The 24,867-nt window shown below is 50.1% G+C and overlaps 1 protein-coding gene across 1 annotated transcript in view; it reads right to left on the reverse strand.

The window, feature by feature from the left end:
* Window positions 1-24,867, reverse strand: part of Rin3 (Ras and Rab interactor 3) — an 88,759-nt gene that overhangs the window by 21,110 nt on the left and 42,782 nt on the right. Inside the window, exons 4-5 of the mRNA XM_042692727.1 lie at window positions 10,186-10,258; window positions 4,560-4,651 (exon numbers count right to left, since the gene is read on the reverse strand). Coding sequence (XP_042548661.1) covers window positions 4,560-4,651; window positions 10,186-10,258 — 165 coding nt within the window. The remainder of the gene's footprint in view (window positions 1-4,559; window positions 4,652-10,185; window positions 10,259-24,867) is intronic.

Genomic DNA, 24,867 nt, shown 5'->3' on the forward strand with positions numbered 1-24,867 from the left:
GGGGCCTCCAACATGGCACAGGGACTGGGCATCTGGATGACAGGCCGCTCTTGAGCTCACTTGAGAAGCTAATTTTTTTACCTGCTAATTTTAGGGGTATACGAAGCATCAGCCAGGCTGGGGAAGAAAGAGTTCTTCATGCAAAGCAGAAACGGCCTCCTACCCAGAGCTCCTCCCTTCACGGGGAGGAAAACTACAAGGGGTGCCAGGAACCAGCACTCATGGGGCTCTGCCACGTGCCAGCCTGTGAGTGCCAGACTTCACCTGGCCTGGCCCTTGAGACCTGATCATAGGCCTTGCCCTTGATGGAGACCAGAGGCTCTGAGAAGAAGGCCCTCGCCCGAGGCCACAGGATGGCAAGGGCAGGTGCTGGGGTTTGAACGGGGTCAAGTTAGCTCCCAGGTTTGTGTTTTGTACTCAATTTAGGGCCTCCCCTCAGAGGAACTTGCGCCATTTCCTACTTCGATTGCTGTCTCGGAGTCGGGGGGGGGGGGGGGCAGGTGGCTTGCCCTAAACCGGAAATGTAGCAAGACCAAAATAGGCTCTTGATGGCAGAAAGGAGGTATTGCAAGAAGGTGAGGGCAGCCAAGTATGTGCCCATTCCAGGGAGACGGGATCCAGGAAGGGGGTGGAGTTCACCCTCAGGCCTGCCCTGGGTCTGGAAGCCAGCTGAACAGCCGGCTGTGCCCACAATAACAAGATGGTAAGATTTCATGTGTCTCTCTCGTATGCAAAGCTCCACACAACCATAGAGATCCAGGCCAGGGCACGTCCTTGGAGGGCTCTCCCACGCCCTGGGACCTGCCAGGCCATGGCATCCCTCCTTGGGCAGCTACTGATCTGAACATACCAGACTCGCTGCCTGGCACTGAGCTTACAGATTCTCTGGCCCCATGGTGTGAGCGAGCCCTGAGTCCGTGTCTTCACCTGCCCCATAAGGTTTCCAGTCTGGGAGATGTCCTGGTGAGGAGCACTAGGCAGCCATTCTGGCTCGAAGGAGCAATGGCAAGGTGCTCAGCCCAGTGTTCCCCGTCAGGGTCCCACAGACATCCTTTATGTGAAAGAAGTCATGGGGTAGATACCATCCGGAACTGAATGCCCAGCGGGGCCTGGGCACTCTTACTATTGCTTGTTCTTACTATTGCTTCGATTGTTCACAGCCTGTGCCATCCGGCTCCAGACATCTCTTCTAGAATTATCTACTGAGTCTCCTCCCTGCTCCATGTGCTACTTACTTCTTCCTGTCTATGCCAGGTGCCACCCACCTCCAGATCTTGCCTGTGCCATTCCTGCAACTTGGAACTCTTTTCCACCCTCCCCACTGGCCAAGCTCTTACTTATGCTCTGTTTGGTGGAAGGTGCCCAGTGCCTCTGGGCTGCTCCTGTGTCCCTATCTCTATAGTGTCCACGGTTGGAGTTGTAATTCTCCCTTTTTGTCTGATTCTCCAGCAGACTCTGGGCTTCTATTCGGCAGCCCCAATTCCTCACCCATCTCTGAACCTCCAGCCCCCAAGGCAGGACTCTGCACCAGACAGCTGCCCAGAGTCAGGGCGAGTACCGTGAGGATCGGCCCAGCCAGGCTGGAGACAGCGTCTGGGAGGGTTCAGTGCAACCCCAGCTTGGCTGGCCAGGAGGGGACAGCCTGAGGGGTAAGGGGGCGAGGAGAGGATCCGGGAGGAAGGCTAAGGGAGGGCACACAGGAAGGACCGCCATTCACAGAACCATTTGGATTCTTACAGAAGTAGAGCAGACCCTGGGGTTCAGCCCAAGATGCTGCATCCGTGCCCCCAACTCAGCCTGGGTAGTGGTCCCCTCAGGGAAGCTAGGTATTAGGGGCTTCACTGTCGGATGTGGGGAGGGGGTGTTAGGAAAGCATAGGAGCAGTGTTTTCTGCTAAAAAGAAGAAGAAGAAAAAAAAAGGAAGTAGAAGTAGAGCAGGCTGCAGAATGTCAAGGCCGGAGGAGAAATGAAATGTGTCACGCAATCCCAGCGGTTAGCAGAGGCCTGGGTGCCCATGCTGGGTGGGTGGCACCACGCCAAGCCTCGGCTTGGTTCCTCTCAGGTTCCCATAAAGAAGGGTCTGTCCCTCCATCGCTCTGTCTGTGTGCACTGGCCCTGTGGCCTCCTGAGCCTCCACAAGGGATGTTGCCTGCTAGGATGCCTCACATTCTGAGAGCCTGGACCCTGCCAGGTGCTGGGCTGGCGGTGATCCTGAGTGAAAACTAACATTCCATCACAGGAGATCTGGGCTGACCACAGAGTAGAAAGGGGACAAGGAAATACAGTAGAGGGCTGGGAATGGGGCTTAGTGGTAGAGCGCTTGTCTAGCATGTATGAAGCCCTGGGTTTAATTCCTCAGTACTACATACACAGAAAAAGCTAGAAGGAAGTGGAGCTGTAGCTCAAGTGGTAGAGTGCTAGCCTTGAGCAAAAGCAGCTCAGGGACGGTGCCCAGGCCGAGTCCAAGCCCCAGGACTGGTCAAAAAGAAAAAAAAAAGGAAACATAGTAAAGTGCCATGCTGTATGGAATCAGCTCACGTATCTAGAGACTCCTGGAGATCTGTGTATGGATGATTCCGAACATGGGCTAGTGGATAGTCAATCCAAATCAACTTTCCAATGCTGCCTAATAAGTGGGGGGAATTCACACTGTATACTGTAAAGGGAAAAAGCTACTGGCAAATCTGGAAGCGCTGTGGAGCACATGCCTTTCCTAAAAATGCCATTAAAAATATTAACCATGGGGGTGGGAGTGGGGAGAGTGGACCATGACTGTAATCCTAGCAACTCAGGAGGCTAAGATCTAAGGATCATGGTTCGAAGCCGGTCCTGTCAGGAAAGTACACAAGACACTTATCTCCAATTAACCAGCAAAAAGCCAAAAGTGGAGGTGTGGCTCCAGTGGTAGAGCACCAGCCTTGAATGATAAAGCTAAAGTATAATAAATAGGCTGTGAGTTCAAATACCAGTACTAGTGTATGCACATGTGCACACACACACACACACACACACACACACACAGAAATTCACACAGGGAATGGTGAGGAGGGTAGGGCTTGCTCCCCAGCCCCAGTCCAAGCTCAGGTCTCCTCAGCACATATTGTTTCCCACTGGAGGCCAGGCCAGGTGAGGAAAGGGGCAGGGGGTAGCATGGTCACCAGGACTGGCAGTGCATACAGACACAGGACACAAGTTCCAGTTCAGCCAACCCCAAGTGTGAATCTCAATTGTGTCTATCCCAGTGTGGGCAGTCCTGAATCCATTGCTCTCTGTGTAATTGTTTTATCAACATACCAATTCCCTTAATTCACCCGCTAAAAAAAAGCAGAAACAAAAACTACTTCCCCAACTACTTTTAGTAGCTGTAAAGTTGTGTTAACTGTCACTATAATCCGTGTTAGAGCATTCTGATCAGCCGCAAGAGAAACCCCACACCTATTAGCAGTCACCCCCCTCCCTCTGTGCCTCTAAGCTGCTTTCTGACTCTGCACACTGGCCTCTTCTGATCGCTTTATACAAATGTAACCATTCATTGAGTAGCTAGGATTCCAGGCATGAAACAAACCCATGCTCTACAATGATGCTTAGAAGTGTCATGCCTGCTGTTTAAGGCCTTGGGAAAGGCTATCTGAACTATGTACTTGACAAAAACAGTCACCTGTCCTAACTCAAGCTCCTGAGAGGGCATAAGTCCAACATCTAAAGCACCAGGCCTTAGGCAGCTCTTGCACTGTGCCGAGGGCCTGCATGGTGAGGCACAGTCCAGTGTCAAAGTTATCAAGCCCTGCGGAGCACTCAGGGTCACCTGATACACAGGAAGCAGCCAATCAACATGAGCACGTGCAATGATGAAGAAAGTAGGGGGGTTGGGAAGGTGGCTCAGTGGTAGAGTGCTTTCCTTGCATGCCATGAGGCCCTGAGTTCGATTCCTCAGTACCACGTAAGCAGAGAAAGCTGGAAGTGGTGCAGTGGCTCAAGTGGTAGAGTGCTAGCCTTGAGCTGAAGAGCTGAGGGACAGCAGGCCTAGAGTTCAGGCCCCACGACTGACCAACAACAACAACAAAAATGAGGTGGGGGGATGCTGAGCACCTCTGCCCCCAACTCATTCTTCTTTCCTCTTCCTTCCTTGTCGTCCAAAAGCTGAGGGTCTGTGCTTAGGAATCATTATTAGTTGGGCAGGGAATTAGGAAAGGGGGTGAGTGGCCACTCCAATCCAGTCATACCCATGATGCATATCTCCTGGGAGCCAGGGCTGTGGCAGCTGCTGGGCCAACTCTCCGGCCCCCCATCCTGAACAGTCTCATTGGCCCTGCTTCCTCAGAGCCCCAGCCTGATGCAGTCATTCTTTCTGAGCTTTCAACAAAGAGACTGCGCTTTAGGATCTCTGGGTTCCTGCGACTGAAAATTGCCCAGGTATAGCAGCCTGGGCCAGGGCAGAGTAGGATCCATCAGAAGGCTCATCAGAGAGGCCCTTTGTTCTGAATAGGCTCCGGGGGAACAGCCCTTGAGCCGTACTTCCTCAAGCCCCCCTGCTCCATGCTCCCGCTGAGAGGACTTACCCAGGCCCAGTTTGGAGATGGTCTCCAGGTCTGAGAGGCTCCTGGAGTCTAGGATGGCCTGGGGCAGGCGCAGCGTGAAGGGCAGTAAATCTCTGTGAAGACACGAAGGGAGTGGTCAAGGCTGGGAGAGGTGCTCTGAGCCATGCCCAGACCCGCAGCCCGCAGCCCGTATGGGAAGGGCCTCCTCCCACGGCGACTCCGTTCTTCCACAAAGACTAGAAACGTCCCTGGAGCTGGGGGCAAGGACTGAGGCTGAGGGAGGTTTGGATGATATCTAGGTCAGCATCCGCACCAGGGACCCCCAAGATGCATGAGAGCCCTTGGAGTGGACAGAGTCACGGCTTCAGGCTTCTCCTGGCCTGCCAGGCCCAGGCTTCCTCCAAGGCACTGTTTAGCATCCCACCCACTCCGCACTCTGACCTGCACTGTTCTGCATGGGGACACGCAGGATGCACAGTCAGGTGCTCGGGTGCACCCACAGCCAAACCCGGGGTTTACAGCGCCCTCCGGGGATCGCAAGAAATGATGCAAAGAGGAAACTGAGGCCCAGAGAAGGAAAAGGAAGATGTTCTGGCCCTGTGGTGGGCCGTGGACAGAATATTCTGGGCCTCAGTCCTCCTCACTTGCAGCCCAGGGTGGGTGGTTCTGGCTCTATGCCTCATCCTGGCGTTGCAGGCCTGATAAGCCCTTCCCTGCCATTCCTCCTGGCCCTCCTCGGTGTGCGGCTGCCCCTGCTCAGCCCACTTCCTCCCCAGAGAGCGTCTTCTCTGATGAGAAGACCCAGGGATCACCAATAGGAGACCTTAAAGCTGTCAGGACCACATAGATACAGATCTGCTCCCTCATTCCCTCATTCCCTGTGCCCTCCCTGCCCGCCAGCACCCCCCTCCCCCCGCCCAGTTCCAAGTGCTCAAATCCCACCTGTGCTGAAAGCCCTGGGGCCCTGGGCAGGGCTACGTGCTTCCTTGTCATTCCTCCTGTCCATGGAATCCTAGACTGGGGCCCTCCAGCTCCTGGCAGGAGCTGGCAGCATTTCCAGGTCTCGGTAAAGGTCACTGATGGGCAGGGCTGATGCAAGTGCCCCACCCTCTGCTTGGGAAACACTCCCCTGGGGGGAGGAAGAGCACCCAGAGGGGCACTAAGCCTCGGGGCGTGGCCTTTGCCGTCCCTACCGTCTACTGGGTGGGACTGCCAGCTGATCTTAGGTTGTCCTGCCAGTCTCCTGTGAACCCAAGGCCATCTGGAGCTGCCTGGCTGCCCCCCCAGGCAGGAGTGGCTGGGCCCCAGGCTGGACAGGCTCTCACCTCAGGTCTCCCCTCCCCGCCACTACCCCAGTCTCTAGCTTTGAGGGGCTGCCCTGTGGGTGGGTTTTCAAATGGTTTGTTACCAGCAGACCAGTCCAGATGCTATGCCAATCTCCCCACACCTGTCCCTCCACCCTGTCATTTTCAAGACACTGCAGGGGACAGCAGGGGAGCAAGTCCTGGCCACGCCCACCTCCCAGGCGGGTCCCTGCACTGCCTGTCCAGCTCGCTTCCCTCACGGGTCCCGCACATCCTTCCCCATTCAGGATCTCCCGCGTTGTCCTGCGGTCCTGGACACACGTGTGTGCAGCTACCGCCACACGTCTACTTACACTCCACACAGCCCTCGCCTTCCAAGGCCACACCCCCTCACCTGGCACCCACCCAGGGGTGCCTCTTCCCAGCCAAGGAAACCACACACAAGATGGGAGGTTTGCTGACTGTCTGTATTATTATTATTACTATTATTGTTATTATTGTGTGATGGTGCAGCAGCTCTGTAATAAGATGTTAATTCCTGTTTTACAGATGATGGCAAAGAGGCTCAGGGGTTAAAAGATTTGCTAAGACCATCCAGCTAATGCAATACCTTCAGATACTTGCTCTGTATATGTGTGTGTGTGTGTGTGTGTGTGTGTGTGTGTGTGTGTGTGTGTGTGTGTGTGTGTGTGTGTGTGTGTGTGTGTGTGTGTGTGTGTGTGTGTGTGTGTGTGTTCACGCATGCGCACAAGCATGCGCGCTGGTATTGTAACTTGAACTTAGGGATTTCGTGGTGTTCCTTAGCTTTTTCCATTTAAGGTTGGTGCTCTACCACATGAACCACACCTACACATATGGCTTTTTACTGGTAACTGGAGATAAGAATCTCACACTTTCCTGCCTGGGCTAGCTTTGAACCTCACCCCTAAGACTTCAGCATCCTGAGCAACTAAGATTACAGGTATAAGCTTGTATTTTTGGAACCTTTTCTCCTACCTAATCTTTACAATAACACTGGGGTATAAGAACTATGCTCTTTCAATTTTTTGGTCATGGGACTTGAACTCAGGACCTGGGCACTGTCCCTAAGCATTTTTGCTCAAGGCTAGCACTTACCACTTGAACCATGCTTCCATTTCTGGCTTTTTGGTGGTTAATTGGAGATAACTAGACTTTCCTGCCCTGGGTAGCTTTGAACCACAATCCTCAGATCTCAGTCTCCGGATTAGCTGTGATTATAGGTATGACTTACTAGTACTGACAATAGATTATTTCTTCTTAAAAAATGTATTTCCAAATTTCAGTTGGATCAAACAATGCAAAGAACAATCCTCACACTTAACCTTTCTGTCCTCAGCTAGAATTTGTCAGATAGAATCCTCAATGAGAGTCTGTTGGGCATCACAAGAGTTAATTCCACCTACACCAGACACTTTCTGAAAACTTCTAGTCCGATTCACTATTTCATTGTTTTAAAAAGCCATTTTACAACCCTCCCTCAGAAGGATTCTCCAACACCAGCTCCTAGCTGTCCAATCTTAGAGACCGAGCGAGCATCTAACAGTTCATCATGAGTCAAGCTTGAGTCCGACAGCAGATTTTGAGGCTCAGTCAGTCCTTTGAGACCACCCCAATTTCAACATCAGCAACCAGTCCCAGCTCGCCTGAACTTCTGAGAGCCCCAGATCAGAGCTCTCTGGGCACAACAGAGCTGGACAGCAGCTACTTTTAAAGATGAGGCTGACCCGCACCGTGGCTTCCTGGAATCTCACAAATGTGAACCAGGGGGTTTGAGTGGTGCCAAGGCCCAGCTCTGTGGCTTTAACTTGAGATGACTTTAAGGTCTGCTCCCATGCTCCTGGGCTGCCTATGGGAGCTAGGGAAAGCTGGAGCCCCACCATCTCCCTGCCCTGCTCCCCTTCCTTGCCCTTACTCAACCCTTGCATCTGAATTCTGCCCTGGGAGCCCATCCTGGGAAACCCCTGTGTGTTAATCCCTGGATGAAGTTTCCAAACCCTGGGCTGTGGATCCATTGCTTATAAATTGGTTATTAATATAGATTCCTGGGCTCATCTGATACACACAGAGTCAGGACCTAGAGCCCTCACCCAGCCTAGAGTGTCGGGTTCGAGGTGAGCACCCTCTTTTCTATTTCTGGGCGTGGGCTGCTGTTGAGCCCTGAACACAGCCTCTGTGGAGCACAGGGCAGGAAGGACCAGGCTTTCTGAGGAAGTCACCACCACACACTGGGCCAGGGCTGGTCATGCTGTCCTGGCAATGTCTCCATGAGCAGCCTCCGGCTCAGGCCAGCAGGGCCCCCAGTGCCCTGTGGGGAGCAGGCTCCAGGAGGAAGAGGGGGGCGGGTGGACTTGCTCAGGGCCAGGCCTGGGCTTGCTGTAGGGTTGGGGACACAGCTCTATGTAACGGTGAGCACTGACCAGCATATCAAAGCACCCCTCTGGAGGGGACGCCAGGCATATGAAGTGTCTTGGGAGCAGGTCTAGCTGCCTTCAGGCATGAGGTTCTGCAGGAGCCTGCACATCCATCTGCACATCCACAGTGCCAGCTGGGGCAGGTGTCTGCTCTGGGGTCACAGCTGCAGGAGATGGGTTCTGAGCTCCCAGCCTGGGCATCTTCCCACTAGGACATTTCACTCCTGAGAAGCTCAGAAACTCAGGGACTCCCATCTTTCTGGTCAGGCCAGTCTGTGTCCTGTGGGTGCCCCCCAGGGGCCTTTGGAATCTGAGGGCAAAGTAAACTGTCACCTGCTCTCCTGGAGCATTGAAAATGGGAAAAACTCAGGAGGTGACATCACTGAGCTCTGGTGATCCCAGCTCCTGGATGCAAAGAAGCCCGCAGCCCAGCAGACTCCCAACCTGTTGGGCAATTGGGCACTGCACCATCTCTTCCTGTGCATTACCAAATTCCCTGCTGCAGCCCTGATGGGACTGGCATCGTTCCCATTTCATGGATGAGGACGGTGGGGATCAGAGAGATGAAGTGACAGCTCCAGATCTGAGCCTTGCAATTATGCCTTCCTTCTTTCCTTCCTTCCTTCCTTCATCCATAGTGACTGGCATATGCCAAACACTACACTGGGCTCCTATTTCTGAGGGGAAAACTTCTTGGAATAGGAAAAGTGTGTCTCCTAAGAGCCTTGCACATCTTAACACATACAGGGCCAGGGGCCTCTTCAGTGTAGCCTGGGGCACACACGGGCCATGCCAGCTCACTGGCACTGTTACAGGATGTACACAGTGGGCAGCAGTGCAAACAGCTGAGCTTTAGAGCCAGATCTCAGTTTGAATCCTGCCCTGCTGTTTACCAGCTGTGTGACTGCTCTGTCTGGGCTTCCTCAATAAGGAGCCAGGATCACTACAGGGCACCTCATGGAGTTGTTGGAAAGACCTGTATGGGTGCAAAATTCTGCATGCTAGACCCTGGTGGCTCATGCCTGCAATCCTAGCTGCTTAGGAGGCTGAAAGAGGATTGTAGTTCAAAGCCAGCCCTAACAGGAAAGTCTATGAGACTCTTAGCCCCACTAAACTACCAAAAAAGCTGGAAGTAGAACAGTGCTCAAGTGGTCGAGTGCTAGCCTTGAGCAAAAAGAGGCTCAGGGACAGAACCTACACCCTGAGTTCAAGTCTCAGGAGTAGCACGCGTGCATACACACACACACACACACACACACACACACACACACACACACACACACACACACACACACACACACACACTTGGTGCAGAGTAGGGCTGGGCTGCTAAGGCATGGGCTATGGTAATTAGCTCTGCCATGCCCGCCCACCAGGACACCTTACCCATACTGGCTAAACACCTCCAACTTAAGCCACTGGCTTATAGCACCAAAATATATTTTTAAATTCTTGTTGATCTGAAACCAGTTCTGAATGAATGGACCGGGGCAGAGGCTGGTTGCAGATGCCTGCTCCACCCAGAAGCCACTGAGCCATCATGGGGGCTCCCACCCACGGAGCCCCAGAAGCCTCTCTTGCTGCCCCTGCTGGAAATTCCTTCTGGAATCCCTGCTATAGGCATGGTCAGGGTACACAGGGCCCCAAAGCTGTCTGTGATACGGGTCATGCAGGAAGTTGGGGGACAGGTGGGGGTGGGGGTTGGGGTCTTACCCCTGGTCAGGAAGCCCGTGAGCCAACACCTCTCCTATGGTTACCAGAGCAAAGCCAAGGGACATGGCAGCCAGAGGCATCTCTGCATCTCCGCATCTCTGTGCTGCTGTTTCTGACCTCCCCACAGCCACCAGTGATGTCCGTAACAACAAACTGATGGACGTCTGTCCCCAGCCATTCCTGGAGCCACCCACTCACCTACTGACACAGTAGAACGCGATCAGTCTGAAGATGTCCTCAAACACAAGAACAGAGCCTTCCACGTACAATACTGTGGAGAGACAAGAGAGGCCCCAGGTTAGTATACCCCAAACACAAGGGAGCAGGCGACGGCTCCTGAGGGCTGGTGGGGCATGACTGCCACCATGGTCATGCTGGCTGGCACAGCTCCAAGCAAACCACTGCCACCAAGACCTGAGGTGAGCCCCGCACTGGTGGATCACAGCTGTCACCCTAGCTACTCAGGAGGCTGAGATCTGAGGATCAAGGTTCAAAGCCAGCCTGGGCAGGAAAGTCTGTGAGATTCTTACCTCCAATTAACCACCAGAAACCTGGAAGTGGTGCTGTGGTAGAGCGCTCGCCTTGAGCTGAAGAGCTCAGGGACAGCACTGAGGCCCAGAGTTCAAGCCCCACGACTGACCCCCCCGCCCCCCCAAAAGACCTGAGGTGAATGAGAAATGGAATTTTTTTTTTTTTTTATTATTTTATTTTTTTATTGTAAAGCTACTATACAGAGGGTCACAGTTACATGAGTGAGGTTATGAGTACACTTCCTCTTGAACATTGTTACCCCCTCCATTGTTTTCCCCCTACCATCCCCTCCCTCCCTCCCTTCCCCGAGGTTCTTTTTTTTTTTTTTTTTGATTGTGATTAAATGATTACATAATTTCAAAGTCACAAGTTCATTCTAACTTCCCTGGAGCAAATTGTCTACCACAGTCTGTAATATATAACAGTGTTCACATGTTATATACCATATTTGTGATCAGCAGCATGAGGATATTTAGTAGTGGTTCAACCAGATGAGCGGGAGTTCTTTGTTTCTTAAGTCCTGTTAGTTTTGTCGTATCACTAACCTTTTGGATTTAGCATCCACTTATGAGGGAGACCATGTACCGTTTGTCTCTTCGTTCTTGGCTTACCTCGCTCAACATGATTCCTTCTAGCTCCATCCATTTCCCTGCAAATGCCATTATTTTGTCATTTCTAATGGCTGCATAATATTCCATTGTGTATAGATACCACAATTTTTGGATCCATTCATCTGTGGTGGGGCACCTAGGTTGTTTCCATATCCTAGCTATTGCGAACAGTGCTGCAATAAACATGGAGGTGCACGTGTCCTTGTATATTGGTTCCTGTTGTTCAGGGTAGATGCCTAGAAGTGGTATGACTGGGTCGTAAGGGAGGTCAATCTTTAGCTTTCTAAGGACCCTCCAGACTGCTTTCCAAAGTGGTTGTATAAGTGTACATTCCCACCAGCAGTGTAATAGGGTTCCTCTTTCTCCACATCCCCTCCAGCATTTGTCGTTGGCTGATTTGTGGATGTGGGACATTCTGACTGGGGTAAGGTGGTATCTCAGGGTTGTCTTTATTTGCATTTCCTTCACCACCAGGGATGATGAACATTTCCTCATGTGTTTCTTTGCCATTTTTATTTCTTCATTTGAGAAGTCCCTCTTTAGTTCCCTTGCCCATTTAGTAATTGGTTTGTTAGGTTTGGGAGGGATTAGTTTCTTGAGTTCCCTGTATATACAGGATGTTAACCCCTTGTCTGATATATTGCTGGTAAATATTTTTTCCCAATTAGTTGGTTGTCTTTCTAGCTTAGTTGCGATAGATTTAGCTGTGCAGAAGCTTTTTATTTTAAGGTAGTCCCATTTGTCGAGTCTCTCTCCAACTTGTTGTGACCCTGGGACTCTGTTCAGGAAGTTCCTTCCTGTGCCTATTAGTTCAAGTGTCTCTCCTACTCTGTCCTGCAGAGAAATGGAATTTTGAGGGTGTCAATGCCCTGAGAGTTTAGGGAGTAACATAGCTTGCCTTAATGAATACACACATTATTATTTTAGCAAATGAACACAGAGGATTCTAGGTATAAGGAAAACCAACCATGTCAAGGTAGAGCATGGTTGCTCATGCCTGTAATCCTAGCTATTCAGGCGGCAGAGATTGAGGAGGATCATGGCTGGAGATAAGCCCAGGCACAAAGTTGCCAAGGCTGCATCTTCACCAACAAGCAGGATACAGCAGGGTGCACCTGTGATCGCAGCTCTGCCTGAGGGTGTGAGTTATAGGATCTCGGTCTGAGGTGGGCTCCAGGCAAAAACACCTGCAAGATGACTGCGGCAGAAAGGACTGAGCGTGTGGCTCAAGTGATAGAAAGAATGTCTAGGAACTGAGGCCTGTAGTTCAGACAGATCAGAATAAAAAGGAGTGTGTGAGATCACACTAATCTTAAGTCTTACCATTCAGTAACCTGGGGACCGGGAAGGGTCAGTGGGAGGAAGGGCCCAGCCCTGCCTCTAGGAGGCGCCCTGTGAAGAACCAGGCTCTGGACTACATGCGGCCAGGGGCACAGGGCAGCCTGGTCAGTGGTGGGAGGACCCCAGTTCATCCAGCTCCTGTCGCCGTTCATCTACCTCCTCATCCCATGCAGGCAAAGCTCCCTGAGCTCAGGTGCCCACAGGCTTTCCAGGCATTAGTGGGGAAGGGGGTGCCATGTGAACAGCACAGCTGAGCCCCAGTTTCCATGTGATGGGGGAGAGAAGAGGGCGGGCCCTGGGTGCAGGGGCCCGACTGACACTGGAATGGATGAAGCGGGCCTCAGTGTGACCATCACCCAGTGTCCAAAGCCCAGGATAGCTCTCCACCACCCAGAACCACACACTGTATGCCAATGACTCTGATTTCTATTTGCCTTAGATTCTAAGCACCAGGCTCAATAGTTCCTAAGAATATGTATATTTATCTGTGGCAAAGAGATGGGGGCTTCTCATGAGGTCAGATTTAAAAAATGAGTTTCAAGAAAAATAAGTAGAGAGAGAAAGAACTGGGTGGAGGAACTGGGTGGAGGTTCACACAGATGTGAGATAAACTCCAGCCCACAGTCATTTCCAGCTTCTGAGTGTTCCCCATGGGGCCCCAGGGGGGGCGGGGGCACGGGGGAGGTGGAAGAGGTGGGCAATGGGGGTCAAGCTCCACCTAGGGCCTGAATTCAGCACAGCACCATCTTGCCACAAAGAGGTGGGGGGGGGGGGGGGGGAGGTAACAGCAGGAATAGAGACCCTGGACCACACAATCAGAGGGAGAAGGAAGTTGGACCTCACCCATCCCTGTGGGTGATGCCAGGAGATCACACCTGTGAACCTTGCTACTCCAGGAGGCTGAGATCTGAAGATTAAGTGTTCAAAGCCAGCCTAGGCAGGAGAGCTTGGGAGAGTCTGTGTGGTTCAAGTGGTAGAGTGCCAGCCTTGAGTGAAAAGGCTAAGGGAGTACTTGAGGCCCTGAGTTCAAGCCACACTCACGCGTGTGCACACAGAAACCCAGCCTGGCATTCTGGACTACCTCACAGTGAGCAGCTCTCCTTTCTTGGTGTTGGTTGTATGGTAATTCGATATGTTCAGCAAACTATCAAAATATATCTCAAAGCAGCAGGGCTATTTTATTTTTTGTCGGTTGTGGAGCTTGAACTCTGGGCCTGGGCGCTGTGCCTCAGCAATTCAGCTCAAAGCTAGCACTCTACCACTCAAGCCACAGCGCCACTTCCCACTTTCTGGTGGTTTATTGGAGATAAGAGACTTTCCTGCCCAGGCTGCCTTTGAACCACAATCTTCAGATCTCAGCCTCCTGAGTAGCTAGGTTTACAGGTGTGAGCCACTGGCACCTGGCTGTTAATATTCTTTAGACACTTTTTCTATAGAAGTTCTCAAAGTCAGGCATGCCTGATGTAATTACCACAAATTTCCAGTGGATAAGGTGAATTCATATTCACCCAACGAGAACTTTATCATGCCTTCTACATACAGAGAATGGCCACTGAACCTGAATTCTTCAGGTTCTGATTTAGCTCGGCCAACAAATAAAGGGTAGTAAATCTGAATCCAGGCCTCACTGGACTTTGAGGAGAAAAGGACCACTGTATGAGAATTCAGCTTCCAAGTGTTAGCTCTGCTTACAATAACTCTTGTCTCCCCTGGGCCGGAAGTGGGCGGCCCCTCACCTACTGCGCAGGCCCTGTCTTCGTGGGTGGAGATTGGTCTGCGAGGGGGGCGTTTCCTTACACCAAGGGCTATGGGTGAAGCCCACGAACACTAACTCAACCTTCCACAGGAGCAAACAGCTTTGACAACCCTGGAATCTCTCACTTCTTACACATTTTGATCAACAGTCCAAATTCCCTTTTTTTTTGGGTGGCATTAGAATTTGCTAGGCTAGCATCAAATTTGGTAGGCTGGCATTCCACCATTTGAGTCACGCCTCCAGCCCTGCTTTTGGCTGGCTAGTGTAAATCTAGAACCTAGTGAACAATTCCTCTCTCATACTATGATCCTCCTGATCTCAGCTTCTTCTGGAGCTAAGATCACAGGTGTGAGCCACCAGCACCCAACTAACAATCCTTTTTAGTTCACTTTTCCACTTGTGGCGCTCATGTGAAGGCTGTGCTCAGGGCTACTCTCTGGCTGGGCATTTATCCTATGCATTATTTCATTAGCAAGTGATTATTGCGTTCATGCTCTGGGGCGATGAGGCGATGGATATGGTAGCAGACAGGAAGCCCACAGGGTTTTTTTTTCCATTGGCCCTGGCCAGGGCACTTCTCTGGAATTCCTTCCTGGGGGCAGAGGTTCAAAACATTCAGCGCAATCTCTTTAGATGAGTGAAAAGTAGGTTGATAGTGGGAAAAATGCTCAGACTGAGGTCTCACTACACACATGCAAGAGAGAAACCTGGTAGATTAGAAGCCAAAGGAGGCTGGGCTCTGGTGGCTCACTCCTGTAATCCTAATCAGGAGGCTGAGATCTGAGGATCAAGGTTCAAAGCCAGGACAGGCAGGAAAGTCCGTGAGACTCTTATCTGCAATTAACTACCAGAAAACTGGAAGTGGTGCTGTGGCTCAAGTGGCAGAGTGCTCACCCTCAGCTGAAGAGCTCAGGGTCAGAGCCCAGGCCCAGAGTTCAATCCCTGCAACTGACCAAAAAGAAAAAAAGCCAAAGGGACTCCAGGTAGGGTGGACATCCTGTCCCTGAGGACGGGCAGAGTGGACTGACCTTGGCGGGGTTCAATGCTTGGAGAGGAGGACCCACCAAACCAGAGCACAACAAGCAGCCTTTACTCCAAGGTCCTTGTTACACCCGAGACAAGAACCTTTTAATCTCCCTGCCACCCCAAAAGGCTGGGAACACTGGATCCTGAGAGGTGCTTGCCCACCCACCCCCGTTCCTAAGCAACAATTGATCTGAGCTGGGCCCCTGACTGGAAAGAGGGGGGTACAGACACAGCGTTAAAACGTCAGAGTGACAGGGGGCTGGGGAGCCGCTTCAGGGCCTCGTGTAGGAAAGGGGATGGCGTCCCCTCTTCTAGGGGATGTCCCCCCTACCACCATCACCAGGGGATCCCCTGTAAGCCACTGGAAGATTGGGCTCCTTCCCCATTTTGCAGGTCACAGCTGCTTTGTGGTAGAGGCCAGTCGCACTGTAGTTGCCATGGGAACCACGACTTGGCTGGTGTGTGGTGAAGGAATGTCCGCCATGACCACAAGGCCCAGCCAAAGGCCTCATTTTCTGAAACATGCCACCTGCGTCCCTTGTCCCCAGGAGTGACAGCTGGGGGAAGAGAGAGGGCTTCTTGGAGGCCCAGGGCCCCACCCACCCAGGGACCCAAGCCAGTATTCTTTCAGATGCTCACTACCAAGGCCCACAGACAGCTCTGGTCCGTTCCACCGCACAGATGGGTAAACTGAGGTCCAGGGATGGTATATCCTCATCTTGCACGTTGGCAGCCTGAGAACTTTCCAGTTTGGTTCTGTCTGGTGCTGCTTTGGGGAGTTTATAAGTTTTTATTCTTTGTTGTTGTTGTGATACTGGAACTTGAACTCAGGGCCTTGTATCTGCTAGGCAACCAACTGAACCACTTACTCTGAACCACTGGGTCCTTTTTGCTTTAGTTTGTCAGAGAGGGTCTTGCTTTGTGCCAAGGTTGGCCTTAAACCATGATGCTCCAGTATCTGCTTCCCATGGCTAGAGTTACAGATGTGTATCATGATACCCAGGTTATTGGGTAACTCTGTCTAGGCTGACCTCAACACTCAATCCTCCTATCTCTATCTTCTGCATAGCTGGGCTTACAGGAATGAACCACAGTGTCCAGCCCTGATTTTGTTTTTTTGACCGTCTCCTTTTCTCAGCTGGCCAGTGCTAACCCATGGACAGATTTGAGGAGTTACAGGTTTTAATAATCATGCCAGGCTCTGGATTTTTCATCCTTCTAATTTCTAATCAGTCTCACTCTCTATTTTATAGAGGAGGAGGCTAACCCTAAAATACATTAAGTTACCGTGACCAAGTCATGACCAGACAGATGCCAGCACCTTCCCACAACCAGGGCCCTGGCAAGGCACGGCAGCTTCTATCCAGAGCACCAGTCACCTGTGGTGCAGAAGAGCAGCGCAGGATGGAGGGCGGAGCCTGGGCTTCTTACTGGGGTTCAGGCCACAGTCCTATTTTACAGACAGAAGATGCCTTCCCTGATGACAACCCTAGAGGGCAGCTCTTGTGGGTTGAACTATGGCCCTGCTCCCTGGCTTGGGCCCTGGGAACCCCTGAAAGCCAATGCTGTGACTCCCACCATGATGTGGTCACGGGCCCCACTCAGACCCAGAACGCAGCTCTTTTCACAGCCCCAGGTCTAGAACTTTCTTGGCCATGTACTGTGTGTGCTAGGGCCTGGGTTTTCTGAGAGCATTGTCTGTGAACTCCACACAGGCAGTGGAACTGCGGTGACGCTTTACTATGCTGTTCGGAATAACATAAAAGACCCCCTTTTTTTTGGAATGTCCTTCCTGTTGAGCAAGCGTGAACGTGCGACTTCAGAGTGTGAGAAGCGCACACAGGAGGAGCTGTCACTGTGCAGATGGGGACTTTGTCTGGCAACTATTTATAGGCTCAGATGCCAAAACACAAGGGGGACAATAGACAGATTTGCCAGTTGCTGTGTGTCAGGAAAAACTAAATAAAGATCTAATGGCAGGTGTGGGGAGAAGGAGCAGGCAGGGGAAGGGGCAGGGCAGAGGTGCCAGCCCAGGGAGCTGGGACCTAGGAGACACCACTTCCCCTCTTTGCTCCCACACAGGCCAGGGCATGTCTGTGAAGGGATCCACTGAGAAAACGCTGCTGTCAGGAAGCAGAGGATGATGGATAGGGGGAAGGCAGGTTATTCTGGGGACCACAGCCCCAAGTGCCATGGGACACTCTCTACCCCCCTCCCCATGAACTGCTTCGCCATCAGGATCCTTCAAAGTCCCTCCCACATTGCATTTGGGAACCTCAATTCTAGGTCTAGGAAAACCTGACTGGCACTCAGAAGAGCTGGAGACCTGGAAGCGGGGACCAGAAGGGGCAGCTTGGTCACAGATCTAGAGTGTCAAGATGTAGAACGTGGGTTGGAAGAGTCCAACTCCTCTATCTGTGGCCTGGACTGCTGGTCTAGGCCACACAGTCCACGAGGAATAGAATATGGGACACACAGGCAATTAATGGTGATGTCATTCCACATAGGGCCCAAGGCCCTGGGCTCCATTCTCATACATTAGGGTGATAGTCTATACAGGGTATAGGATCAGGAATCTGAGACAACTCAGGAGATAGTGTGACTGCCACCTAGTGGTTAGAGGCCAGGGATGCTGCAGACATCCTGCCCTGCTCTGCCCTGCTCTGTCCTGCCCAGTCAGCCTCCTGCAACAGGGAAATGGATGATGGCCTCCAAATGAGTGGGAATCCATGTTGTGTACCTGGTAGATGCCTGGCAGGGGGCCGGGAGCACCATGGAAGCCAGCCCTGGCTGTCTTTGGCTGGTATTCCCCTTCTTTGCTTGACCTCATCCATGAGGACATACCCAGCATTGTGCCACTTGTCCAAATAAGACATTTCTATTCACCCAAAGGACAATCCACCCCTCAGAGACACTCCCAAGTCACACCCACTCACCGGTGTTGGGGGTGCTTTGCCTTAGTGCCACAAAATCCTCACCATCTGAACACACCCATCTCCACACCCCTATGCCTGCTGTCCTCAAACCCAGCAAATGAATAAACAAATGTCAATGGAATCCTCTAATTAATATTTTCCCGAGGGCATATTCTCAATGCAAGAGCAGCAACACAGTGCTAGGAACATGTGTTTGGAGCCTGGTTTCTGGGGTCTACATCCTGGCGCTGCCGCTTGCTAACATGTGACTCTGAGGAAGCTAACAAGCTTTTCTCCGTGCCTCAGTTTCTCTCAAGTGGGGGTTCTGATTGCTTTGGCTATCTATTATATTGCTGTGGGTAAACATTACTTGAAACACTTTCTGGCTTCAAATAACAACCACCTAAGTGCAGCCATGAGCTGTGAGCGAGGAATCCGGGCAGGGCTCAGCTGGATGACTTCCATTCCTTGGAACACTCATGCGTCACTCAGTGGCATGCAGCTGGTGGCTGGTCTGGTCTGGAGGGTTCAAGACATTTTTGTGCAAAGCTGGGAATGCTCAGACTGGATGCAGCCAACCCCATTTCCATCCTGCGTTTCCATCTGTTCCAGAAAGTCTCTAGGTCCTTGTCTTCAGGATGGAGGAGAGCTCTCACAGTCGAAGCAGAACTCTGGCTCCCTTAAAACCTATGTGGAACTGGCACGGCTCACTTCTGCCTCAGTTAGCTGGTCAAAGAAACCACAGCCTAGCCCAGATTCATGGGCAGGAGCTATAGATCACAACTGTCAAAAATACACAGAAGGAAGGGGTGACATTTCCAAAAAGAAACGTACTCATTACCCGACTTAGGAAACTGGAACCCCTATGTATGTCACCCTTATAAATAAACATAAAAATTAAAAAAATATATAAAATACAAGTTATCTCATTCATACCAAGAGCCTGATGTGATGTGTATCTGTTATCCGTGCTACACAGGAGGCTGAGATGGAAAGGATCATAGTTCAAGGCCATGAAACATGAAACTCCATCTTAATGGAGACCCTGGGCATGCTGGCACCTGCTGTCCCAGCTATAGCAGAAGCAGGGGGTGGGGACACGGATTGCAGTCCAGGCATGTAGATAGCGATTAGACGCTGTCTCAAAAATAACCAGAGGGCTAGAGGTATGGCTCATGAAAAACGAATGTATATATGAACAAATGAATTCATAAAAAAGGCTTAACAAATGACTCATTATTGTTCTACTTCTTTATCCTCTCTCCCTACACCCAGCCCAGGCCCAATACCTGCCAAATGTCAGCACATATTTTGTGTCATGATTCAGTAAAAGAAGAGGCATGTGAAGAACATTCTTGGTTGGGCTACATAGAGGAATTTTCCTTCCTTCCTTCCTTCTTCCTTCCTTCCTTCCTTCCTCCCTCTTACCCTCCCCCACCTCTCTTTCTTTCTGGAAATACTGGAGTTTGAATTCGGGCCTTGTGCTTGCGAGGCAGGTGCTCTACCACATATTTATGTTATGATTCAGTAGAGGGAGAGGCATATGAAGAATGTTCTAAGTTGGGCTATATAGAAGAAGTTTCTTTTCTTTTTTTTGAAGTACTGGAGTTTGAATTCAGGCCTTGTACTTGCCAGGCAGGTGGTATACCACTTGACCCACCTTAAACCCATTTTGCTTTTGCTCATTTCAGTTAGTGTGTGTGTGTGTGTGTGTGTGTGTGTGTGTGTGTGGTGTGTGTGTGTGTGTGTGTGTGTGTGTGTGTGTGTGTGTGTGTGTGTGTGTGTGTGTGTGTGTGTGTGTGTGTGTGTGTGTGTGTGTGTGTGTGTGTGTGTGTGTGTGTGTGTGTGTGTGTGTGTGTGTGTTTAGCCTGGGTTGTCCTGGGATATGATTCTCACAGGGGCATGAACTTTCTTTTTTTTTTTTAACACATAGTTTTCCCTTCTCTAGGTCTTCCCCAGAGCCTATCAGAGGGTTTTACAAGTGAGGAGAGTGAGCTTAAAGAAGGCTCAGGAGCTTGCCCAAGTTCAACAAGACAGGAAATGACCCACTGACATGAAATCTGTCTGCCTGGATGCTGGCTCTTCTTTTCTGACACATTTTGCTTGTCTATTCCTCTAACAGCTTCCTTGGAGGTATTGTGGGGCTCCTCATTGGCAGAGAGAAATGGGGATGAGAAGTCAAATAACTTGCTTTAGTTCCCAGAGCTAGTCAACTGAAAGAACTGAATATGAAACCAAGTTTTATTCTTTTCTAATGTATTCATCCAATGAATGCTATTGATTTCCCTCTAGATCTGCCCTCTGTTGCCCTCCTTCCCCAATTTGAATGTATGCATTGTTGTTGTTGGCTGAAGCACCTTACAAATAGTCTGGTTCCTCCTATCAGAGGTGGCAGCATCCAGTTTAAGTGTGTCCTTGCTGATTTTCTGCTACTTGGATCTGTCCACATCTGACAGAAGGGGTTTGAAGTCTCCAAATTGCAGTGGATCTCTCTAGTTCTCCTTCAAGGTCTATCTGTCTTTGTCTCTAGATTTTGCTGTTCTGTTATTAGACACATACACACTGAGGATTATTAGGTTCTTCTCTTGAACTGATCCTATATCAGTATTTAACAGCTCTCTTTGTCCTGGGCTGAAGTCTAATATAGCTACTTCTATTTTCTTTCAATTAATGCAAACAAGGAATACCTTCTCCTCTGTGTTTATATTCAGAGTGTGTTTATATTCAGCACATAGGTATTGTTTCTTGACCCACTGGGACAGGCCACTGTTCTAGACCACTGACATTCAGTCATTATGGATGTATGAAGTATCTACCAGAAAGCCTCCAGTGTTGAAAGCTTAGTTCCTAGCTGGCAGCACTATTCAGAGGTGACTGGGTCACAAGGATGCTAACTTTATCAATGGATTAATCCATTGATGAGTTCCTAGCTGACTAGGCTATTAGAAGTTGGAGTCTGGCCTGAGGAAGTAGGTCCCTGTGGGCGTGCCTTGAAGGGTATCTTATGCCAGCTCCTCCCTTACTGTCACTCTCTGCTTCCTGGCTGCCATGAGGTGAGCAGCTCTGCTACACTACACCACTGCATGTTCTCCATCATGATGCTCGGCTTCCACACAGGCCTACAGTGACTCACCAAGAGACCATTGAGCCTGAGCTCGATCAAACCTTTCCTCCTCCTCCTCCTCCTCCTCCTCCTCCCCTTCCCCATCCTCCCCCTCCTCCTCCAATATTTTTTTGCTGGTCCTAGGGCTTAGACTCAGCCTGGGTGCTGTCCCTGAGCCTCTCTGGGCTCAAGGCTAGTACTCTTATCAATGAGCCATAGTGCCACTTCCAGCTTTTTCTGAGTAGTATATTGGAGATAAGAGTCTCACAGACTTTCCTGCCCAGCCTGGTTTCAAACTAAGATCCTCAGATATCAGCTTCTTGAGTAGCTAGGATTACAGGTGTGAACCATAGGCATCCAGCTAAACCTTCCCTTCATAAGTTGTTTATATCAGGTAGTTTGTTACAGTAGCCACAAGCTGACTACTGATGTCTACCATATTTGTTACTGTTTTCAAATTGCTTTCTTACGTTGGGTCTAATTTTTATCTTCTGTTCTCTCTCTCTCCTTCTCTCTCTCTCTCTCTCTGCCTTTCAGATTTTACCTGAATTCTTCTTTTTTCCCTTCCTTAGTGTTAGCTACATATAATAATAATTATTATTAAATTAAATTCATTTTTATTAATTTTTTGCAGCACTTGGCATTGAATCCAGGGTCTTGCATATGTCAGGCAAGTACTGGACCACTGAGCTACATTCCTAGCCCTTTTCATTTTTTTGGGGGGGGTCCGGTCATGGGGCCTGAACTCTGGGCCTGGGCACTGTCCCTCAGCTCTTCAGCTCAAGGCTAGTGCTCTACCACTTGAGCCACAGCGCCACTTCCGGCTTTTTTCTTTTTGCTTATGTGGTGCTGAGGAATCGAACCCAGGGCCTTGAGCATGCAAGGCAAGCGCTCTACCACTGAGCCACCTTCCCAGCCCCACCCTTTTCATTTTTATCTTGAGACAGTGTCTGGCTAAGTTGCCAGACTCAGCAGGATTTGAACTTACTTTGTAACCCAGGCAGGCCATAAACTTTTTTTTTTTTTGGGGTCCGGTCATTGGGCCTGAACTCTGGGCCTGGGCGCTGTCCCTCAGCTCTTCAGCTCAAGGCTAGCGCTCTACCACTTGAGCCACAGCGCCACTTTCTGGCTTTTTTCTTTTTGCTTATGTGGTGCTGAGGAATCGAACCCAGGGCCTCAAGCATTCAAGGCAAGCGCTCTACCACTGAGCCACCTTCCCAGCCCAAGGCCATAAACTTTTTATCCTTCTACCTCAGTCTCCAAGTAGCTGGGATTATAGACATGTATCACAATGCCTTGAAGGTACAATTACTTTTGAACTTCTTCTTAGTGATTAGGAAATGCCTTAGAGTTTACAATTTATATTTACAAAAAGTCAATGTGTTTTCAGATAGCATTACAATGTTTCGCAGGTAGTAGGAGTACATTTTAATAACAAAACAATCCTAATTTCTCCTTCCTATCCCCGTAGCATTGCTGACACTTGGACATCCCTGTAGATCTTTAATGGAGCACATTGCTGCTGTAATTACTTTGGACAAACTGTTACCTGTTAGTAAGAAAAGAAATATTTCACCTTCACTTATTCTTTCTCTGATGTGCTTCCTTTCTAGATAGAGTCAACGTTCTGATCTTTATCATTTTTCTTCTCTCTAAAAAAATCTTAACACTTGAAAGTCAGGTCTGTCAGCAACAAATCCCTCACTTCTTGTTTGTCTGAGAAAGTCTTTACTTATCCTTCGTTTTTAGGATAATTTCACAGGATGCAGAATTGTCATTTGGTGGATTTTTAAAAAATAATTAAAATATTTTATTCTTTCCTGTTTTGCTTCTATGGTCCCTTTCTTCCCTCCCTCCCTCCCGCCCTCCCTCCCTGGTTTTCCATCACATGTATGCTATACTCTGTAATCATCACAGTTATTGAATATTCTGTTCTTTTCCCCCAGTCTTTATTCTCTTTTCTCTGCAGTGCTTGTGAGTTTCTTCTCAGCCATGTCTAGTCAACCAATAAGTCCAGCCCAGGCCCTCTTCAATTGGGTCCCTGTGGTTCTGATCTCTAGCACCTCTTTTAGGCTTTTTCTTGCTGTGTCTATTCTATCCATCAGCACCTTCCACATCTTGATCATACTTGTTAATTCTTGGTCTGGTAATTCCCATAGATGAGTATTAAATCTAACGTTGAGTCAGTTTCTTCAACCTGTGGATTTTTTTTTTTTTTTGGTCAGACAGGTCCTTATGTTCTCTTGTTTGCTTGTTCAGAGCTGGTGGTCTACCACTTGAGCCTTGTCTCTAGTTCAGCTTTATGCTTGTTAAATGGAGATGGAATATCTTGTACTTGTCTTCCTGGGTTAGCTTCAAACCATGATCCTCTAGATCTTAGCCTCCTAAGTAGTTAGAATTACAGGTATAAGCCATCAGTGCCTCGCCACCCCATGTTTTGGCTTCTTATTTTTCTGATAGCCTGATGGTATACTAGGTGAGAGAGAGCACTATGAGCAGACTTGTGGGGAGGGCAGAGGCCTGCAGTCCTGTGAGGAGGTCTCCATTGCTTAGTGACCCTGGGCCTCTGACCCCCTGACCTCTACCCGGGCCTCTCACTGTCCTCCCCTGGGATGGGATGGCCACTGTGGACTGCAGTTGGGTAGGTTAGGCTCTGATAAAACCCCAGCTTGAGGTCAGATCTTGTTAAAGAACACAAGGTTCTGCATATTTACATAACAGTCCATCCCCCTGCTGGAACTCTGCCTGTCACTGTGAGGACTTGGCAGGGTTCCTGGTGGTGAAGCTGGAAGACCCGAGGGTCCTCTGTGCACAGCCGTCGCCCAGTCCTTACCTGCCACTCTCACACCTGCCTTGGGGAGCTAGCCAGCTGCGTGAGGTTTCCCTACCCCGCTGGGTCCTGTGGAAGTCTGCGCCTATGGCTTTCTGCTCTGGGCATTTGCCTGTCATGGCTCTAGTGTGGGGAGCAGTGGGTTTCCCTGGGTTCCTACCACTCTGATGAATCTAGAAAAATGGCTGATATCTCCATTCATTCAGCTTTTAACCTGTTGCTAGGGCAGAAGGGATACTTTTGTCTGCTTATATGCCAGACATGACCAAACCTGGGCCACCCCCCCCTTTTTTTTTTGAAGTACTGAGTCTGGACCTTTGTTCTTTGCTTAGGCAAGCAAACTGCCACTTGAGCCACACTTCTTGTCTCTCTGCTTTTAGTTTATCTTTCAAATAGAGTCTAACACTGTTTGCTCTATGCTGAACTTGGAACTATGATCTTCCCACCTCCAATGTAGCTGGGATTACAGGTGTGCATCACCATGCCCAGCCAAACCCAAATTTACTAACTCTAAGACCTATGCCACATGGGAAGAGAGCAGTTAGGGATGAGGAAGACACAAGTTAATTTGTGTATGTGTGTGTGTGTGTGTGTGTATGTAGGAACACACACACATAGTAGTGCAGAGAGAGCCTTTCATATACTACAGACACATTCTACCATTAAGCCACACCCTTGGGCCATACAAGTAACCATCATGAGCATCACCGGAGTGCTAGGTACTCATTCACAAACCCAGACACAAACTCCATGCTGAGAGGTCTGGA

This window comes from Dipodomys spectabilis, unplaced genomic scaffold, assembly GCF_019054845.1.
Source record: "Dipodomys spectabilis isolate Male_0828 unplaced genomic scaffold, ASM1905484v1 ptg000157l, whole genome shotgun sequence".
Taxonomy (NCBI): domain Eukaryota; kingdom Metazoa; phylum Chordata; class Mammalia; order Rodentia; family Heteromyidae; genus Dipodomys; species Dipodomys spectabilis.